The sequence below is a fragment of the Fistularia commersonii genome, chromosome 1 (genome assembly GCF_037954325.1).
Source record: "Fistularia commersonii isolate RoL2024-O1a breed Wild chromosome 1, RoL_Fcom_v1.0, whole genome shotgun sequence".
Classification (NCBI taxonomy): domain Eukaryota; kingdom Metazoa; phylum Chordata; class Actinopteri; order Syngnathiformes; family Fistulariidae; genus Fistularia; species Fistularia commersonii.
The window spans coordinates 13,332,986-13,354,400 of NC_141284.1; the positions used below are offsets into that span (position 1 = coordinate 13,332,986).

The window sequence follows — 21,415 nt, forward strand, 5'->3', positions numbered from 1 at the left end:
TTGATGTTTTATAAGACAGGGAGAGTATCTCCAAATCCAGTCTTTTGCGAAGTTAAACAATATGGAACACAATTTCCCACAATGCCCAGAACCAGCTGCAGAGAACATGACGTATTCAGGAACTCCTCTCGGCTCGGACAATTCAAAACAAGAGAAAATGATGTGAGTACTCGTCGTCTTACACAACCTTCTGCCTTGGTTGTCACTATCTCGCTCTGAGTCCGTCTTGCTATTCAACAAAGCCACAGTTGTAACGTTTTTGATGCCAGTGAGCTTTTCAGTAACAAAATAAACCGCTTTGCTCTGCTTAGTGTGAATTCGAAGCCACCAGATCGAACATCGGTGCCCCCCCCCAAACAACAAGTGGACTTTGAGTCTAATAAGATAAGAATTAGGTCACAGCCCGTGATTTTGTAAAGCGTCAATAAAACTACATTATCGAATGTCTCTCAACGTGCAAGTAAACACGACTGACAAAATAACGAGTGTGCCGTACTCACCCTGCTGTCCACTGTTAAGTCTACCAAGACTGACGAAGCGGGGCGAACCGTTTCTGAGATTTTGCTGGCGCTCCTGCCAACCTATAACCGAATTTAACGGACAGCGGGACAGAAGAAAGCATCCTATTCACGAGGCTGCTGCCGATCTCGACACCCCGAATTCAGACGACAATCTTACTCAAGTGTATTGGAAACTGTCGTAGCAAAAATCAGGTGAGCGTTTCCCCTGAGTGACTTTACCCTGAAACCCTTTTGTCTTTTCTGTGGAAGCACGTAATCTGTTTGTATCAACACATTATTGAGTATAGAATTCTTGTATATAGTCCATGGAGATTCTCAGCGATACGGGCCATGGTTAAATCTTGTCAAAAACTTTTCATGTCAACTGCAGTTGAATTTCTTCCCTTAGAGATGTTTCATCTGTCATCCGAGAGGCCTCTTCAGTTGACTGATGATGAAAGTGAAACGTCTTCAAGGGAAGAAATACAATACCAGTTACCACGAAAGAATCCATGATAATGTAAACCACCTATAAGCCACTGGAACATGACACTGGTTGAGTTATTCAATAGAATGAATGAAGAAAGTAAGGAAGTTTATGTACAGAATCAACTCAGTTTTATTAAGTTATCTTCTTCTTCTTCTTCTTCTTCCTCTTCTTCTTCTTTCGGCTTTTCCCTTCAGGGGTCGCCACAGCGAATCGACTTTCTCCATCTGACCCTATTCTCTGTATCCTCCTCTCTCACACCAACTACCTTCATATCCTCTCTCACTACATCCATAAATCTTCTCTTGTCTTCTTCGAGACCTCTTGCTCGGCAGCTCCAATCCAGCATCCGTCTACCAATATATTCTCTTTCCCTCCTTTGTACATGACCGATCCTTCTCAGTCTGGCTTCTTTAACCTTCTCTCCAAAACATCTAACATGTGCTGTTCCTCTGATAGACTCATTCCTGATCCTATCCATCCTGGTCACTCCCAAAGAGAACCTCAACATCTTCATCTCTGCAACCTCTAGTTCTGCCTCCTGTCTTTTCGTCATTGTAACAGTTTCTAGGCCATTCATCATCGCTGATCTCACCACAGTCTTGTACACCTTTCCTTTTATTCTGGCCGATAGTCTTCTATCACATAGTACGCCTGACACTTTTCTCCACCCATTCCAACCTGCTTGGACATGTCTCTTCATCTCTTTTCCACACTCTCCGTAGCTCTGGGCTGTTGACCCCAAGTACCTGAAATCCTCCAGCTTCTTGATCCCCCCCAAGTTCCTCTCATACACACACATATATTCTGTCTTGCTACGACTAACTGTCATTCCTCTCCTTTCCAGAGCATATCTCCACCTTTCTAGATTTTCCTTTACCTGTTTTCTGCTCTCACTATTTTATTAAGTTATAATCCAGGTAAAATTGTGCATATGTCATCATATGTTGATAGCATATATCATATGTTGATTTCTGCCAAAAAAAAAAAACAAAACAAAACAATGGAGATGACAAGGATGGAGAACCTAACAAGAAAGCAAAATAAGTATAACCGATCAGCTGAGGCTGCGACACCCCAGAGGAAATACTAAGTATTACACCTTCACCCCAACCATAAACGAGCAACCTTTTTGGGAATTCACTTCACGCAAAATGTAGCCAGATAACAATGGCAAGTGTTATTCACTTCACAGTAACAAGAACCAACTCACAAGGGCTGTTCACTACACACCCACTGGAGCCACAGCATAGACCAAACTAAATGTAGAAATAAGAAGACAGAGAAATAAACCCAACAATTAAGTGGAGGTGGTTTCACAATATAGCTGGAGCCAGAGGACAGAATAGCGAGCACCAGATGGCCGACGGATTAACACATACTAAACATCACTAGGTTGAGGGTTTTAAGTGTTATAACTTCAAAAAAAAAAAAAAAAGGAATCCTGTGCTGTGAGCTACCAGTGTCATGTCATGTCACATGACCATAACGCTACCTAAAAATTAAAGGGCCAGCCTTTCCCATTACAATAAGAAATAATCCAATCTATTTTGTATCTTAATTTTCATGTAATGAGATTGCAACTTTGTTGCAAAACAACTTTTTTCTGCTGTCTTTCTTTGTTGTCTCTGCTGCTCAGATTCTGTTCTCTCCTTATTCAGTTGGACAGCTGTAGCAATAGAAGAGAAAGCTGAACTCTGTTGTGTACATGCTGATCCCACTTGCATGATGTTAAGTGACTCTGAGGTCAGTTATGTTATTGTGAAATGTACAGAAATAAGGTTTATTTAGAAAATAATAATATATAAGTAACATAAAGACAAAAAAAATATATAATTCATCTTGTAACTGTCATGTGATTTTTTTTTTTCCTGAGTCATGTTGCAGCAACAGATATGAAAGATTGTGGGTGTGTCTGACTTCTTCAGGAAGGATCATTCTCCTCTAGTCAAAGTTAAAAATGGTTCCTGTTTTTGCGGCTCATGTCCTTGTGTTCCTTGGACCTCTCTTGGTGTTGGGTGTACCTCCCATTTGGACTCAGCCAGAACAGGTGCACCTCTCCTATCCAGGTAGGAGTTTTAACTATTTTTAATATCATTATTTTTAGAAGCATGCATTTTATTACATACTTTATGGTTCCGGGTCAGGGTTCTTGTGGTGAACGGCCAGTGCGGAGTAGCATTTTTTAACTATTCATCCATCCATCGTCTGTCCTGAAGCCTATCCCAACTGTCATCGGGCATGAAGTGGGGTACACCCTGGACTGATTGCTAGTCAATCGCAAGGACACATATACAGAAAAACAATCATTCGTGGCATGAATCCAGTGAATCCAGTAGATCGGTCAGATGACTCAACATCACATTTTCAAAAATATTGCTTTGCTTTCACAGGAGTGCCAGGCTCCATGGTGGTTACGTGGACCACTTTCAATAAGACAGAGAGCAAGGTGGAATATAGCTTGCTCCAGACAAGGTTCTTTGAGATGGCCGCTAGTGGTAATGCTACTCTTTTTGTGGACTCCGGAGAGGAGAGGAGGAAGTTATTTATTCACAGAGTGACTCTTTCAGGCCTTAAACCTGCTGCAACTTATGGTGAGTGGAGTTTTCACTGGGGATTTCCCCCCTGGTTTTTCCCTGCCTCATTGGCCTCCTGTTTGATTTCAGCATACCACTGTGGCAGCGATGTAGGTTGGAGTGATATCTTCTTCTTCAATGCTCTAAATGACAGCACCAGATTCAGTCCCAGGTTTGCTCTTTACGGTGATCTGGGGAACGAGAACCCTCAGTCTCTGGCTCGACTGCAGAAGGAAACGCAGCTTGGCATGTATGATGTAATCCTACACATAGGTGAGCTCCATTCTGATGAGGATAATAGGACACTTGGCTAACAGTAAATTTATCACTTAGTCCATAAACGGACCTCATACAGGAATTGGCCACAACAGATCTCCTTACCAAAGGTTCACAAATTGTTAACCACTCAATCACAGTGTACTTTATATTCTTATGAAATGAAAATAGTTTCAACTTGTTTTTCTTTAGTTATTTTGTTATTAAAGTTGGCCTTAATTTCAGTTTCATTCGCATTAGACATCCAGTTTTACAGTTAAGTTGCCCAAAGCTGGAGTACTCCAATGGAGCGTTTTTCAATTCAAGATATGAAAACAATGTAATTATTGCACATCTTATCATCATATGACACTATAAGTTTTGAGGATTTAAGGATTGACTATGACTTTCAAGACTGAGAACAGTCATAGACAAAACAATATAATTTTGTATTAAAAAGTCAACAGTTTGAATCTTGTGAGCTCAGATGTTCATAGGAATATTAGTGGCCTGACTTGGCAAAAGGTTATGGGGTGCATAGTCAACATTCTGTCAAGCGATTAAATCTGAAAGTGCTTATGATGGAGAGAATACAAGGTATTTAGCCTCTGTGCAGTCATTATCAAAGTCACCTGGGTTGCTTGTGTTCCTGGCTGCTGTAAAGGGAATCTTTAGTCATTTCCTCACCTGAGGCCAAGTGTAAACAGCACTCAGGTTTTTTTTTTTTTTTGGAGTCACATGTAGCAAAATGTGAATGTGGTTGTGAAGAAACACCTTAAGGAATCTACAACAAATTCTAGTTGCAGTTGATTCAACTCTCCTGGATGGCTTTCAACAGATTTGAGGGCAAGATTTGACGGCATTTGCAAGACATCAAGACAGCTCCCTTAGGTCCAACAGAAAATCGCCGATGAAATGCATTATATTATAGCATGGTCATAATGTCTTATGATCACTTTAATAGTCCTCATCTGTGATTTTTTTTTCCAATTATATGATTCGGTTGTTGCCATCTGCTTCCTGTATCAGTCTATTGTGAGAATAGTGTATCGATGGGGGCAATGCCGCATCCCTCATTAACACATTGTCTGTGCTTGTTGTAGGAGAAGTGATTTTCAACTGATATGCACAGCAGTGTTGATTTTCCGGTCCTGCAACTTTTCAATCTAGTTTGTATGTTGCAATAGGACATCAAAGAATCATTTTTCTGTCTGGGCCTTTCCCTGGCTTCATCATAAAGGACATCAGGAAGTGTGTGAGAGCCCTCTCATCAACAGGCACTCAAAAAGCAGACTCAGGAGAGTTGTTAGTCAATTACATCAAAAGCATAAACAAGTCTTGAAGTCATTGAAATAACTAAAAAAATCTTAAAATCAATCTTGAATGCCAAACATTAGATTTAGAATATGCAAAACTATAAAATCCTAATCTGGAATATTCTGTTTGTTCATTTTACAGGAGACTTTGCCTATGATCTTCATGAGGTACGCTTCTCTTATATTATAAACTCCATCGGAGGTTGTGCAAAATCTGTAAATGTCTTTCATTGTGATCAAATTTAATCTGCCATTTTGGTAAATCCACACCGACAGACCAGATAAGCCGTTCATGCACCCCACCCCCACCCCCCCACCCACCCACCCCCGCACGCGCTGTCCCCCCTCCTGGAGTCATCGCACTATTTATTATCGGCCTCTCAGCATTGGCTTAGAACATTGCTTCTCAATGCGAGGGAAATCCCCAATGTGACCCCGGAAAACATGCTTATGTTGTAGTATTAGCTCTATGGTGTATGTTTTTTTTTTGCGCTGAGCATGTGCACACACTGCACAAAGAAGGAGATATGAAGTGCAGTGAACAAACCCTGAAGAGGAAAGGAAGAATATTTAACGGGATGATAAGAAAGGTGGTGAGAGACGAAGATAATGAGACAGATGAAAGACACCCGAAATACAAGGAAATATGACAAGGGATATGTAGCGCTTGGCTTCACTGACTGCGGTGGAGACGAGGAAAGGCCAGTGTGTTTGTTGTGAGCTGAGAGTTGCAGTATCATGCTTCAAACCCTGCTTCACAATGCTGTGCACTGCAAAAAGTGCTCATTGTAGCCATTTATCCTGACTTCCTCATTTAATTGAGATAATAATTCATTAATAATTTAGAAGCTCTGGCTTAGAAGCTAAGCTTATTACTAGGATTGTGGTGAAAAGCCGTAGAACTGTGGTGAAAGAGGAGTTACTCATGTTGCCCCAAAATTCCTGAATTCATGAAAACCCTCGTCTGAAGTCTCAAATTATGACGATGTCCCAGCTGCCATTTCCAATTTGCAAACCTGATCAGCTGGCTTTTGTGTCCCGATATTTTTTCCACGAAATGTGCTACTGAATTATTAATGCACTTGTTTATTTAAAACGTAGAACAAGTGCTTCAACAATCAGCACAATACTGCAGGAATTAATAACTTTAATGTAGTTAAGCTTCCTTCACTTGTAATGTATGAGTGCATCTTTTGGCTGAGTAATATGATAAATAGAAAAAAAGGTGGTGGTATTTTGCCTGAAAGGTCAGTTACAGCTGTGGACCACAGTGCGTTTTGAAGTGCTTATCCATCCCACTTTCAGTGAGGCTTGTTTGGTAGTGTTATACGTTTCTGACACTGTCAGGACAACACTCCCACACAGGTCTGAAGGTTAATAAGGCTCAATAGAAGCAATATTGTCTTACATAATGGGTAAACCTTTGGCATCACGTTTAATAGCCGGATGACGCTTTCCCAGGACAATGCCAGGGTTGGAGATGAGTTCATGAGGCAGATCCAGGCAATAGCTGCCTATGTGCCCTACATGACCTGTCCTGGAAATCATGAGGCTACATAGTAAGTGGACTTTTCTCTTCTCACACTGGATCCATTCTCGCCCTCTGGCAGAGTAACAGTCTGTTTACCGTTTACTTTTTTCTTTTTTCGTTTGTTTACATATTCTGCCCATCTCATGAGCACAACATTATGTTAATGGATTCTGGTGAAATTTCCAGTCACACAGTGAGAAAGGCGCTAGCTGTCCTCTGTCAGATGTCATTCAAAAGTGGTATTTGTTAACTGTGAACTACTGTGAACTGTGTGTTCCTATGAAGCCCCAAAAAGCTGTCACTCTGCCATGGTGAACACATTGGTTTTTACCAAAAGCTGTTCATTTTACCATTAAAACAGACGGGAGCAATTTCGGGGATCTGACGTTTGGAACGAAGTCAGGAACCTCTGACGTACAAACAAAGAGAAGTTCTCCAAAACTGAAAAAGCTATCTGCTATCTGCTTTTCGGTTCAAGAAAGCAGCCTGATGAAGTTGGATACATCACATCAATGACTGATGTGTTTATGGCAGAACCAAAATAAAACATTCATGATATTCTCAATAACCAGATAACTGTTCAAATGAAAAAAAAACTGTAACTATATTTTCTGAAAAATAAGCACTACGGAGTCCTCTTAGGAAATTAAGTCTTTGGTTTGGCAAAACATGCAGCGTGAAGAAAGGAAAATTTTGAGTGGAGATTGATATCTAAGTCAAATAAGTAAAAGTATTTCCATTACCGTGTCATCTGCTAGTGCTTGTTCACATGCAGTGACTTAAGAATTACAAGTGTGGTCCCTTGCATCATTGTCTACCATTATCTCCTATCTAAGTGAAGGTCAGATGTATAGTAGCTTATTGTTTTTATTATTTAAAAGAAAAAAGCTAAAGTCACAATCTGTAGCTGATCCTACTTTTATTGACGTGCTTGACTGAAGTCACTTTTCATAACCTGGCCCGAATACAGTGCTACCTTTTTTTTCAGTGTTCATCTTAACCATTTGTTGATAAATTCAGTGTAATTTTATTTTTTGATGGTAAAAAGACTTGTTCAAAATGTAAGCCTTCAGTTGCCATGCTCTTGCCAAATAAGCTTTAGTTGTTTTTGTTTTGTTTTAATCCAGCTGCTGATACATCCTAAAGTACATCTGCTGGAGTGTAAATGTATGCATATGGAAAGATTTCAAGGGGCCTCGTTCTGCACCATAATATTTACTTGCCTCTGGTTTGCTGAGAGGAGTCCTCGCCTGGCCCTGCCATGTGTATTGTGATTACTGCCTGGTCTTCGTTAGGGAACAGCTAACAGTAGTCTCTTTTTCTTGGCGCCACATCCTGATATGAGAACCCAATATCAAGAACACACTCTCTGCATTACATAACCAGAAATCAAGCTCCCCTCTCCCTTCTCCTATGCCTCAATGTGTGTTTTGTTCTGCGGTGTTGTTAAAACTCCAGAAACTCCCACTGGCTGGCCCCTGCTTTTCTTTCTCCTCTCTGTTGTGCTCCCGCTATGCTACTCGATGTCTTTCAGTTTTCCAACCTCAAAACCGAATGGGTAAAAAGCAGTTGAAACAGGGCTGACCACAGAGTTTTCAGTCAGCATTCCAGCAGGGTGAGAGCAGTGGGTCCGAGCAAGATGCTAATGGAATAAGAAGTGTCTTTATTTAAACAATGTCCGGCGACAGGACTCAGCACCCAAGACTACAACTGCTTTGTTTAGCTTCTCCAATGTCAGGATTAAGAGGACATTTTGAGGAGTCTTAAACTCATCAAATGATGAAAGGGAGGAGTTGACGAGTGGGGAAAATCTTGTCTGCTCCGTTTAAGTGTCAGGTTGGTCACATTGAATTTGACATCAACCAGATCTGAACAGGGAAGCAAACACATGGAAACAAGTGTGTGGTTGGCGACAGAGAATAACATGCCATGTTATGCTGGACTCCCATAATGCAGATTAATAAGTTTATCATGTTTTTTCTGATTTTTTTTTTTCCACTGCCCAGCCACAAATTATAAACTTCACAAATTGCGGTTCATTGCCTGCATGGAATGCCCAGTCATATCAACGCTCCAACTCCTACAGACAGAGTGTACAGTTTCATTCAAAAGAAATGGTGGAGTCTTCGTGTTGTTTATGATTGTTGACAGTGTCTGTCCAGATGCCTGTGAATGTCTGTTGATATGCTTGCCACCCACAAGATGGGAGTATAAACTCATTTTAGGACTGTTTCTGTTGCAACTGTACTGTATAGTTCAAACACACTGCTAGCAAAACAGCTATCCCAACCCTGCCAGTCCACTTACACTCATGCACTACACTTAACTGAGTTCTATCGTTCATTTTTGATGTGAGATATAGCTCTAGAAATTTAATTTTACGATTTCACTCTATATGCAACATTTAAAGGTTCTGAGGTACTTGTATAATTATTAAAATCTGATAAATACTCATCAAAGAAGAAAAATACTTTAAGACAGGTTTTATTCTTCAAAGCAAGATATTGTGTGATCAGCTTTTTTTCTCACTAAATAGTAATTGTAAAATGTTTTATCCCAATCAAATGTTCAACCGATGAGTAACGGAAACCCTAAAAATGAAATGAAAAATTCTTAAAAATACCGCAAACTAATATGATACGGTGTTTTCAGGGTCAAACGGTATAAAATAAAGTGCTGGAAATACTTGTAGGAGCAGTGCTGAAAGCTGGTTGCTGAACATTTCTAGCCTTATTGCTCATATTAAGTATTACTTGTAGATTTGATCAGCAGGGCTCTCTTTCTTCTTTAACCTCTAATATCCCCTCTCTAGTGCACCAAACTTGCTTATCCAAAATTCGAATCACCTGAAGTTCAACTACCATTCAAAACATTACGTCCAGTCACTGAACTTCCGTGGCTACCCCTTTAGAAGGCAGCAACATTTGCACATATTCAGAAATTTAATGCTAGAAACCAAAACAGGTAAACTGGCACTTGAAGGAATTCTGAATTACTTCTACGGGTATTAATCTTGAGCGTTTCATTCAGTGTAGTTTTTGTTTCAAGTTAGTGTCTGCAAAGTTTCCCTCTGGGTTCTCCACCTTCTTCTCACACTCCATAAACAGTCAACAGGTTGACTGCAGCTCTAACTGTCCACGGGTGTGAATAAGAGAGTGAATGGTTGGATGTTTCTGTATAGTATGTGGCCTTGCAATTGACATGTCATTACAACCCTTCTGTTAGCCAAGGCAAACATCAATTGGCTCCTGTGTCCTGCCATGGCCGTGTGTGCTGGACAAGGGCTGTAGAATTAGAATTTTCCTGTATCAACCTAACGATTTTTTGCAGATTTTAATGAACGTTTTCCATCGAATCCATTATTATTTAAAATCTCAATAATATATCAAGTTTAACAGATAAATACGGTATTTCAGTTACATTATGGCTTCTTGATAACAGCCATGTAAGTTTAACGCTTCAGATTGAGCACCCAGTTTGGAATTGATGTGAAAAAATTCAAACGTGACTTGTTCTTTTAAAGAATAGAATAAAATGTGACTTTAATTGATCCACAGTGGGGACATTTCAAAGGAAACCATTGTGGATTTTCAGCTGAGGGTTTTTTCTTGTTTGTTTATTTGTTTTTTCTGTTCATTGGAGGGGGTTTAATGTTTAGCTGTTGACCAGTAATCAGAGATAAAACCATCAGTGTCGACTCTGTACTGTACATGGATCAGCTTGGAGTATTCAGACACAAAATGTCCTTCCTCATAGAAGTGTTGAATCTGAAATTGTAGAGGGTGTCATGGTCTTGATGACCTTGATGGACTGCAAAGGAGTATTTAAAGGCTTGTGTTTGTGATTGACACACGTATCAATCAGCCTATTAAACCCAGATGTATTGCTTTGGCTAGCTCATCTCAGGTTCACCTCAGGCTTCCCCACATTGCCCAGATTTTGATTATCTGGCTCCAGTAACTAACCACAGCGGTAGCAAATGCAAAAATACAGATGCTAAAGCTAAAAGCGTCCCCTCTTAAAAGCCGACAACTGAAGTAAGAAGACCTGCCCTTCTTTTCTTCCTTTAATTTGTGGATGTAGCAACTTATAGCCTGGTTTAAAAATTGAAGCAAATGCCACAGACTGGTCAAGTAGGTATATATCCCTATGTCGATAATGCCCCTCCCTGTTTTCTCCTCTAAGATGACTTTAAGTATGAAAATATGCTTTGACAGGCTGTACCAACATTACAGCTATTTCAAGGATTCCTTGTTTTTCCTTCAAATAAAAAAAACATTTTGGGTCTGTATTGTAGAGACCAGCATAAAGTGGAGTTTTTTTTTTTTTCTTACACAGATAATGAAAGAGACATTGACTCTTAATCAATTAATTTTGTCGTCTCCTTTCCTTGTTGACAGCAACTTCTCAAACTACAAACAACGCTTTAGCATGCCAGGCCAGACGGAGAGCTTGTGGTACAGGTAGGAAGATGTGAAATAAAAATGTTTCTCCACAGAACTGTAAATGCAACCTTTTTCAGCAGGCACAAGCAGATTTGGTCAACATAAAATAGAGCACCAAAGAGAGGCCCAATATGAACATTTCCCAAACCTTTCACTGTGTTAAAGGAAAATAACTGAGCTCAGAGGCGCTAGCAGCAGTGAAGTGACATTCCCCCCTTCTCTCTTAGTTTCCCCTTTCCTATATCAGGGGCAACACAGAGGCACTATACATCTGACTATGTTACTCATCGCCAGTAACAGATTTCTTTTTTCCCTAAAAGTAAAATAATACCTTGTTAGACCACAAGCCAGCAGCCCTCTCCTAAATCCCTGTTGCAAGACACAGACAGGGCTGCTGCCTGGGAGCCCCGCCAATATCTGAAAGTCTAAGAATAAGAGGAGGCAGAGAGGAACTCCAGGGAGGCAGTCCCACAGCCACTGCAGGAAACACTTCCATTAACAACATACAGGACACATGTACAGGGCACATGGTTTTCCATTACGCCTCGGTGTCAGCCCTCAAAGTGCAGATGGGTCTCTTGAGTGGACCTGTCACAATGTCGTGTTGTTCTAAATTGAACATGCACACTGATCTAAGATGCATAAATGATGCACGTCAATTCAGATAAATCAACTTGGCTTACACTATCAAATGATTTTGATGTTGAGTTGTTTTTTTCCCCCCACGGTTGGCAATGTAAACTCAGGTTGTTTCTTGGCTATAGTCAGACTTTCAGTGTGTTTACTCTACTGGGACAATTGGTGTATTTATCAATTTTAAACTGTCTACCTGCAGCTGGAACATAGGGCCAGCGCACATCATCTCCCTCTCCACTGAGGTTTATTTCTTCCCTGAATTTGGTATGGACCTTGTCTTCAAACAGTATGACTGGTTGAAAAAGGACCTGGAGGTAAATGACCCTGCTACTTGTATGTCCTTGTAATAGTTTAATGCTCTCCTATGTTTTCCACACTTGCACAAGACGCCGGAGAGACCTCATTCAAAATATATCTAAACATTTTCACATCCTCTCTAAATTAGATTCATGCATTTCACATTCTGTCCCAGTGATGAGTATCTTTCTATCCCTGTCCGGGCCCTTGATTTGTCTGAAATCAGGAAGCCAATAAGCCAGAGAGTAGAGCAATGCGTCCGTGGATCATCACCATGGGACACAGGCCCATGTATTGCTCTGATGATGACCAGGATGACTGCACCAATTTTTATTCCTATGTATGTACAACTCCTTTTATATATTTCCAAATAACCAAGCCAGGGTACTATTATAAAGACATCTTGATATCGAGGACAAAACTTATCCTGATGAATGATATGACATTGATTCAGTGAATGGATGAGGATTTGTATATTACATTGTGAAGAGAGCCTTTTCATCCAGCTAAAAAGAAGAGGATGTCGTGGTCCATCTCATTTGCTTATTATTGTTTCGGTAATGTAGTTTTGTACCTAACAGGATTCTTTTTTTTCGTTCAGCCAAACAATACAAACGATATCGTGTCTGATCTCGGAAACAGCTGTGTTTTTTCTTTGCTGCATGAAGAGCAGCACATCTGTATTGTTTGAGACTGCTTGATTACATAAAAGGTATTTGTAAAGTTTATTTTCTGCTTGTGCTGCCTGATACTTTAATTGCAACTGGTAACAGACTTGTCACACGTGTTGCAGGCTGGCCAGTCCACACTGAAACCCCAAAGCACGTTGTAGACAATATGCCATCATAATCACTATAATTTGGGCCAAATAGTTTCCACTCAGACTAACTTCCCTCAGCTTTTGGCTGTTTTTCGAGTGCGGCTAGTATGAGCAAGATGGGGCTCTACCAGGTAGTTTTTGAAGTATCTGGTGTTAATGCCAGTTCATGCTGTTATTTCTCCTCTTTGTTTTGTCTTAGGTCAGGCTGGGACTAAATTTCACCATTCCACCGATTCCTGGTCTAGAAGAACTGTTTTACCACAATGGTACAGTCCTAATTTTTCAACCAGCTGTGTGCCACTAATTGATGTTTAGGATCACAAATTTGCACGCTAAGATAGATTAATGTCATGGCTGTTGCAAATAGCAGAATGATCCAAACTTGCTTTATTAAAAAAGCAGGACTTGCATTCTCCTGCTATTTGTTGTTCAGTTATTCAACTTGTGGCAGAGCTTTGTAAGTCCTGGCTGCTGTCACTGAGCCTGCATGGATTGCTGAGGAATCTCGAAATTAGATGGACAGGGGAGAGAGAAAATGAATACTGTGTTACATTTGCATACATGGGAGGGTGCTGACTATCACCTATTTCGCTCAGGTGTGGATCTGGAATTGTGGGCACATGAGCACACATATGAGAGGCTTTGGCCTGTGTATGGTGACAAGGTCAGGCCCTGTGGTTTTAAATGATTTAACTGATTTCATAAAACATAGATCAACAACAGAGACCTGTTTCTGACTTTTACTTTAGGTCTACAATGGAAGTATGCATGAGCCTTATGTGAACCCTAAAGCTCCAGTACACATTATCACAGGCTCGGCTGTAAGTACTTGTACCACTATTGCTGTAAAGAGGTTTCCTTGTACATCAACAAAAGCACTTACGAGTAATGTGCACAGTTTTGCAGCAGCTGCTCTGCCACTCAAATTTAGTACTAGTGGTTTTACTTGTTAAGTGCCTTCTTTCTTGCTAGTGAGTAGCACAGTGAAAGTTTTGTCATCCAACCACAGGATTAGCCACTGGCATATCAAAATGTGGTCAGACTCACACCAAGGCAAAGCCAGCAGTATAAATGTCCAACAGGGCTTTGTGGAAGGAGTTCGCAACAGATGCTTAGGTTTAATCATTGCTTTGCAGGGCTGCAGAGAGAAGACAGACAAGTTCAATCCGAACCCTAAAGACTGGAGCGCTTTCCGCAGCACGGACTACGGCTACACGCGTATGCAGGTGGTCAATGACACCCACCTGTATTTGGAACAGGTGTCTGATGATCAGGTGAGAGCGCGAGAATGAACAAGAGCACAAACCTAGGGGCACACCTGAAAGTAAAGGATGGTTTATAATGTCCAGCTATTTTTGTCAAATAACAAAGACTTCTCTTTGTGTTTCAGTATGGCAAGGTGATCGACAGCTTATGGCTGGTTAAGGAAAAACATGGTTTTGCTGCTTGGTTCTGATGATCCCTCTGTTCTGGGAAACTACTTGAAATAATGCCTTTTTCTGCCTTGTAGTACAAATCACAGAAAGTTTAGTTTTTTATCCAAATCTGTGATGATGAGGATCATCTACAGCGCATGCAAATTTTGAAGCTCTTTTCAAACTGTATCAAGATTGTTGTTTACCTTTGAGTAATTCCTTTTTTTTTCCATGAATCCTTCCTCCAGGGGACAGTCTGTTGTTCATTGGTATGGTTTAACCATACGCTAGTTTTTTTTTCTTTTTCTAATTTCCAAGACAGCATACATTTGGCAGACAGAATACTGCGATCTCTTCTTGGCAAGTTTTTTCAAGTTAGAAAGCTGAGAATACACTAAGACATCAGTTCTTTCTTCTTATCACTCTATCAATTCTCTTTTGGCTTGACCGAAAGTTGTTTCATTTAACCATCTGTGTAGCTGTCAGAACTTGAAATAAAAAGACAAATGGAAGCCTATGCCTTCACAGAAGGGCAGTTATGTAACACAGGGATTCCTGTGGCTCATACACATACATGAGAGAAGACACTTTCCCAGAGAAGTGTTCCTTATAGCATGCATTTCACCTCTAAGTTAATAATTCATAAAACCAGTGTGCTCCCGCTGATGACTATTGCCAACAACCATTTCAGAAGTTTCAAGTTGTCAAGGTGTCTATTACAATCATCACTGCATAATTCCATAAAAAAATGACTGTATAGGCAAAATAAATGATACATCAACACAGACCACATGTGTTAATATGTCTTGTTTTAGGCAGTATATAAAACACTGAGGTAACATGTTAAGATGCAAATGGAAACACAGCAAGGGAAGTTCAAGTGAAGGACAGAACACAATGCAGACAACATTATAGCAACTTAGAGTACACTTGGTCAAGATGATGTGTCAAAAGAAGTTAGCAACCAGGAGATAAGCGTTGAAGTAGAAAATATGAACGTACACAGGCATCAGTAGCACATCTATAAACCTGGCCACAGATTTGTTAATCTACCCACTGATAACTGCCACTCACCCAGCCACATACTTGTAAAAGTATCACTGCAGAGAAGGTGCTGGCTGCTGAGATTCCACTCTTTGACCTGATCAACTGCATATGATATAATGTTGTCCTTCACAGAGGGAGAGAAAAAGTAAGCACAGACACCAGTGGGAACCTGGGAGAGGTAGATATATATTACCAGATTGTATCTCAGATTGAATCATTGTATTTATCTATAGTTGTCAGACTACATGAATGGACCACTATAAGTCATTTGTTTTCCAGCAATTCACTGAAATACTTTCCATGCCTTTTGGTATAAACGTTGCTGTCATCCTTGTCATGTGATTGTTCTAAAATTGAGAAATAAAGATTACTGTTTCTCACTGTTGTGAGACACATTCAAATTTCACCCTGTTTGAGCTGAAGAATTGTCTCAAATGGAATACACTGCACGTTAGCACAACCATCAGTCTGGTTAGACTACTTAACTTCTTGGGACCATGACGTGACCACATACCATTTCCATGTCAGTAGACGTCATAACTTCCTACAAAATTTGTACCGAATTACCCATTTTCCCTATCCCAGGCTTATGGATTTGTAAAACCCCAAACACACACGAAAGCTTGAGAAACAGATGTCTTCCGATACACAAAATAACCATGAAGGTTCAATTAGACCTCTCAGAATGTCTTTCGATGAAACAATGAAATCCGTCAGGAGACAGGAACCGGCTTCTGTGTGGTATTTATTTCCACTGGTGATCAAGAGGCAGCATATGGCCATGTGGTTACACTGTGGGGTCTTTGGACATGTGCAATGAATTCAAGACTCTTCAGACCCTGGATCTTGTGAGTGTTTCATGAATCCAAAAGCTCAGTTATCTTGCAGAAAAAAAACAACACTGTTATGAAGTCTCACACTGCCAGGACATGCAGGCAGTACAGTCTGTCCAGCCACAGCAAACTCATTCTTGTAAAATTTCCAACACGGAGTTAAATGGAACTTGACGTGCCTTGGGAACACATTCCATTAATACGGTAAGTGAAGTAAACATGTGTGAAATTTAAAAAACATTTTTTTAAGAAAAATTAAAACCAACAACGATCAAACAGGGTGCCAGATGACAGTGTATTGTTTCGGGATGACTGGAAGGCATCGCCTTGATCAGAACAACACGATAAGATCAAGACTCTGTGATAAAACCATATTAAGAGAACAAACATTGGGTTTCTAGTTATTCACATGGTTTTGTACCACTGCTTCCAGAATTAGCATTTTTCTTAATGACCATATATAGGCCTACTAAAGTGAGATATTTTAAGGCTGCCATTGCTCATCACAAATATAATTCATGATGTTACAGTTACTGTACCTTAGTGATGGTCAGACATTTGGCTAACTTTTATTTTGCTTTGCTGAAAATTGATTGACCTAAATGTAATATCTTTGTTTATCAAGATAACAATATAGTATCTGTATTTTTGTAAGTCTAATACAATCCTCATTTCAATCCAATCCTAAAGCCTGTTCCACTTACATTATTGCACCACAACCATAATCACTGATGGGTGGATCACAGAAACAGAAGGAAGAACTTGTCAGCATTCTCCCAGAAAATATGAGTTATTCACATTTCTGAAGTGCATCTTTTTCTCTCTTGTTCTATGTTTTTTTCTTTGTGTTTACGGATATTAGGATATTACAGATATCCTAACATTGTGAGATTACAACTCAAAGTAAACTTTATTGTCAACACTGCCATATGTCCACATATACAGAGCACTGAAATAGTGTCACTCTAAGACCCACGGTACAAAAGTACAAACAAATTATAATTTGTCACAGAGAACAACAAACAAGGCAAGTTATGCTGAGGTAGATGTTGTAGGGTTTGATTTTTAACATGACAGGAGTGGGTGAGGTGCATTTCCAAAGAAAAGTGATAGCAATATGAAAGTGCAGTTGCATCAACAGTTGACAGTGCATTTTTCATTTATGTGAATGAGTGAGTTCATAAAAGATTTCTTATGGCAAGTACTTGATGAATCAATATGTGTCCATTGGTTGATGGGGGGGCAGAGCTTGGAGTGCATGTGTGTGTGTGTGTGTGGGGGGGGGGGGGGGTCCGCAGTCTCCCTCCTGATTGCAGCAGACTGAAGAAGCTGTAAGGCAGTTGAGAGGGATCACCTGCAAGACAGAGGGTCTAAAAAGCGGAGTGTTGGGGTCTTAAAAGCAGATGTCTACAACGGTGTGTTCCGGCAGGATGCAGCACAGGATGCTCTAAATGGTGCCCCTGTAAAAGGTGGGCATGATAGGGGATTGTTGAGGCAGGAAGGAGATGACTTTTTCGGGACTGGGACAATGGTTGAAACTTTGAGGCATGTGGGGACAACAGCTTGGCTCAGTGATGTGTTGAATATGTCCATGAGGACATATATGAGATCCTCCACAAATCAGTCTCTCTGACATTTTAACTTCACCATGTGATCATTCTTGTCTGATGGTAATCTGTTGCTATTAGTATGACATCGTTTCAGACTGTCCCTTACACTACCCCTGTCTCTATCACTATATTGCTTTCTATCTCTGTCCTCTCTAGCTGTCTCTCATTCTACCCCAACCAGTTGAGACAGAAGACCACCAGCATTGAGCTTGGATTGCTCTAAGGTTTCTGCTCGGTAAAGGGTAGTTTTTCCTTGCCACTGTCACCAAGCGCTTACTCATGGGGGAATGTTGGGTTTCTGTAAATCATTTTATAGAGTGTGGTCCAGACATGCTTTAAATATGATGTGTCATGAGACAACTGTGTTGTGATTTGGCACTATATAAATAAAATTGGACTTGTCTCCAAGTAACTCTGAGCCCTTTCCCTGATGGAGTGGACGTTGTTTTCAGCGGTTCCAAATTCCTGCTAGTTACACAGTACGGCAGAACACAGTAGTCTGCCCAATTTGTGGTTTCAGGTGCAAAGCCACCTATCTGTCAGTGTTCAGGATCTAGCAGAGAGAGAACAAAGGGGTCTTTCATGTTCAGTGTTTTACAGGAGCAATAACTGGAAGAGTCTGTGTTTTTATTTAGATTGGAATGGAGTAATCTTTAAATGGATTGTGCACATAGAAATATAAACCCTTTCCCTTTTAAAATATCTTGAAAAGAGCCTGAGGACCCAGACTTCAAGGCACGTGTAGGAGCTTTACTTCACACTCAAAGAGGGCAAACAGAAGGGTGGAAAATGCAAGTTCATGAACAGCCCTCCAACCACTACCATACTTTACATGATAATCACCCACTTAGTAATTCCAGCTATTCCCAAAGGACCTCTTTTCCCTTCATTGGGTTATTGACAAGTCCATAACATAGAGCCAGACATAAATATTTTCAAGACCATATTCACAATGAAGTGCTGATTCTAGATTGTACCTTGGCAAGTATATTGGCATCACACATACCACCAGTTGGTTAGAGAATTATAAGGACTATTTTTGCCGTATGATTTTGTTGGGGCTTATTTTCATAGGTAAATCAGGAAAAAATAACAACAAACTCACCACAGGTTCACGTAACATTAGACAGTTCATCTACTCTGAGAGCAACGGTCATGAGTTTTAGCTCATTTGCTGGTCGAAGCTGTCAGGGAGTCAGGCCCGTTGGTCTGGTAGGGAGGATGCTTGTAACATATCTAATACCTCATCATGTAGGGCAACACATAAAGCTGTCTGTGGCCTAAAAGCCACATGTCAGCCTGTAAAGGCAATCATCTCAGTTAGATGGTACTGAGTGTTGTTTTTGAAAGAGTGATTGTATAAGACTGTCCCTAAAAGTGAGTCGGGTTTTTTGTTTATGGAAAGCTCAGACGTCCAAATGAGTCCTAGGTCTCCAGTGTCCCTCAAAAAACAAAATACAACCCTCTTCATCAGTCTATTAAATGGGAACTGACTGACTAGCGTGCTACAAAAACACAGATGTCTCAAATCACTGGATAAAAAGTATTCAGAGAATCTGCCCAGCAATAAAAGGCAGTTTTGTCATGAGAGGACATTGATATCCTTGGCCTTATGCATGCGGCAAGCAGACTCAGACAAACAGGTATGTTCCCTGTCTCAACACATGAGGATACTTTTCATCTAAGGACAATGTCTGGATGGATTTGGGGGTAGGGACCAGGTTTAGCATTGTTGATCAAATAAAAATGTATCCTAAAGAACAAGGTATTTCACCATGCTTTGGCTTAAGAATAGTATAATGATTTTCTATGTTTGGTGCACGGTTATGTAACAAATGATTAAAACGAAAAACAGTTTGGGCTGGATTAAGTAAAAGTTTAGCTGAGTCACAAGCTTGATCTGTTTAAGTGAAACCATAAATCACCCAGAGTCCTTGGCACAAGGGAGGCCTACAGATCAAGCACCTTCTTGTGGCCGATAGCCACATGCGTGACAGACTTTCATAGAATATACTCAAATTTTCAACTGCCACTTCATAAGCCAAGCGATTGAGGGTCTTGATGTAATGATGCTACAGAGAAGGAGTGAAAGGCTGTGATGTGTACACACCTTCACACTTCATTTCTGGAAATTAACTTTGATTTCCTTCATACTTGGCAGTCATTTTGCTTTATCTAAATGTCTTAAATGTCAACTTTTGTTACTTGGAAATTTTCCATTGATACTGCATTGTAAAATCGTTGAGTTACAGTCTACCGAAAATAATTCAAAGCTCTACAAAAGAAATCCACGTTTTAAAAAAAATACTTTATCATATTGCATACGAGTGAAATTCAAAAATAAATAAACAAAACAAATCGACGTAACAATATACTGTGCTGACATATTAAACTTGTTCATCTGATAAAAGAACCATGTGCTGTAGTTTTTTTTTTCTAACCGTTTTCAACGCTGAAAGCGTAACACAAATTACGGGGTAACACAAATTAGCTTTTGTTCTACATTTCAAAAAGAACATTTGACCAACCATCAAATTGACCCGAGTATGAATTCAGCCAAAGAGAAGCAAATCTTGCCACCACCGGGAATTGGTTTTGTGTGGCCACTGGCTCCTGCAGGAACTTGTTTAAACAGACCCAGTATGAAAGACTTAATGACCACGCTGACAGCACTTATACGGAATGGTTATTGAATCCGGTGTGTTGCGGCTGCGGGAAAGCTGCAGCCACAGGCAAAAAGAATGAGGGTTTTGGTCACCACATCTTTATGTAAATTCCAGAAAAATTAAGAATAATGGTCATTCTAAAACTGACTTGTGAATGTGGAATATAAAGAGCTGCGGCAGCCTTCTGGCTTTTCACTGTCAACCCAAACGTGCCCCTCCATTTGCTTCATTGTCATCTCAATTTAATCAAAGTGTGTGGGTGTTGAACAGCATGGATTCGAAAGCAGTTTGTCTTTTTCCAAGGTCAATATGATCACACACATTTTGGAGTACATTCTCACTGATTTGATTGATTGTGAACCAAGAGCAATTTCAACGAGTTTGACATGCTGATCATCAAATTTGCAGCCACCATAGCAGGACTCATCTCAGGAGAAAATGACACAGCTTACAGGGGTGAGGTGGAAAAACTGTCAGCATGATGCTCCAGGAATATCCTCATCCTCCATGTTTCCAAGAGAAGGGAGCTGCTAGTCGATTTCAGGAGGAGGAAATCGGATATTCAGCCAATCATCATCAGTGGAGACATAGAGGGTCCCACACTTCAGGTACCTGGGCACTATATTAAGGAGGACCTGACCTTGACAACTAACACTATGGCACTGCTGAAAATGGCACACCAGAGGCTGCATTTCCAAAGGATACTTGGGAGGAACAACCCGACCAAGAAGCTGCTAATGTCCTTTTATCACTGTGGTTTGCCAGCTGCACAGTAGCAGAAAATATGGCACTGCACAGGACCATTAACACTGCGCAAAAATGTATTATTCATCTTGTGTCATCACTTGAGGACATGTATAATACACGCTGCTGTGAGAGCTCACAGCATCCTCAGAGATCCATCCCACTCTGGCTACTACCTACTTCAACTGTTGCCATCAAGGAGGTGGTTTAGGACAATCAGGGGAAGAAAAAAAAACA

At 40.4% G+C, this 21,415-nt stretch overlaps 2 protein-coding genes across 6 annotated transcripts in view; one reads left to right on the plus strand and one right to left on the minus strand.

Moving 5' to 3' along the window:
- LOC147237426 (KATNB1-like protein 1) overlaps positions 1-21,415 on the minus strand; it is a 44,169-nt gene that overhangs the window by 5,783 nt on the left and 16,971 nt on the right. The window contains exon 1 of one of the 2 annotated variants that reach the window (XM_086148965.1): positions 501-638. The exons of the other annotated variant lie outside the window; for it this stretch is intronic. The gene's annotated coding sequence lies outside the window, so the exon portion shown is untranslated. Of the gene's footprint in view, positions 1-500; positions 639-21,415 lie in introns of those variants that run through there. 2 annotated transcript variants of the gene reach the window in all.
- On the plus strand, positions 142-15,706 carry acp7 (acid phosphatase 7, tartrate resistant (putative)). 4 transcript variants are annotated; one of them, XM_086148937.1, is made up of 15 exons: positions 142-713; positions 2,649-2,733; positions 2,864-3,056; positions 3,381-3,581; positions 3,654-3,836; positions 5,277-5,302; positions 6,596-6,693; positions 11,066-11,128; positions 11,946-12,060; positions 12,270-12,383; positions 13,063-13,129; positions 13,460-13,527; positions 13,613-13,684; positions 14,000-14,137; positions 14,254-15,706. In XM_086148937.1, exons 3-15 carry the CDS (start codon positions 2,948-2,950, stop codon positions 14,317-14,319), a joined length of 1,320 nt encoding a protein of 439 aa, XP_086005063.1. In that variant the 5' UTR covers positions 142-713; positions 2,649-2,733; positions 2,864-2,947; the 3' UTR covers positions 14,320-15,706. The 4 variants fall into 4 exon arrangements, with proteins under 4 accessions (XP_086005063.1, XP_086005057.1, XP_086005049.1 ...); XM_086148931.1 differs by having other exon boundaries at positions 2,875-3,056; XM_086148923.1 differs by having other exon boundaries at positions 2,916-3,056.

Bases quoted from the DNA above. Each gene is read 5' to 3' on its own strand.
- acp7 (XM_086148937.1), top strand. From the start codon at position 2,948: ATGGTTCCTGTTTTTGCGGCTCATGTCCTTGTGTTCCTTGGACCTCTC. The intron at 13,130-13,459 runs GTACAGTCCTAA...TATTTCGCTCAG, and splicing joins AGAACTGTTTTACCACAATG to GTGTGGATCTGGAATTGTGG. The intron at 13,685-13,999 runs GTAAGTACTTGT...ATTGCTTTGCAG, and splicing joins ACATTATCACAGGCTCGGCT to GGCTGCAGAGAGAAGACAGA.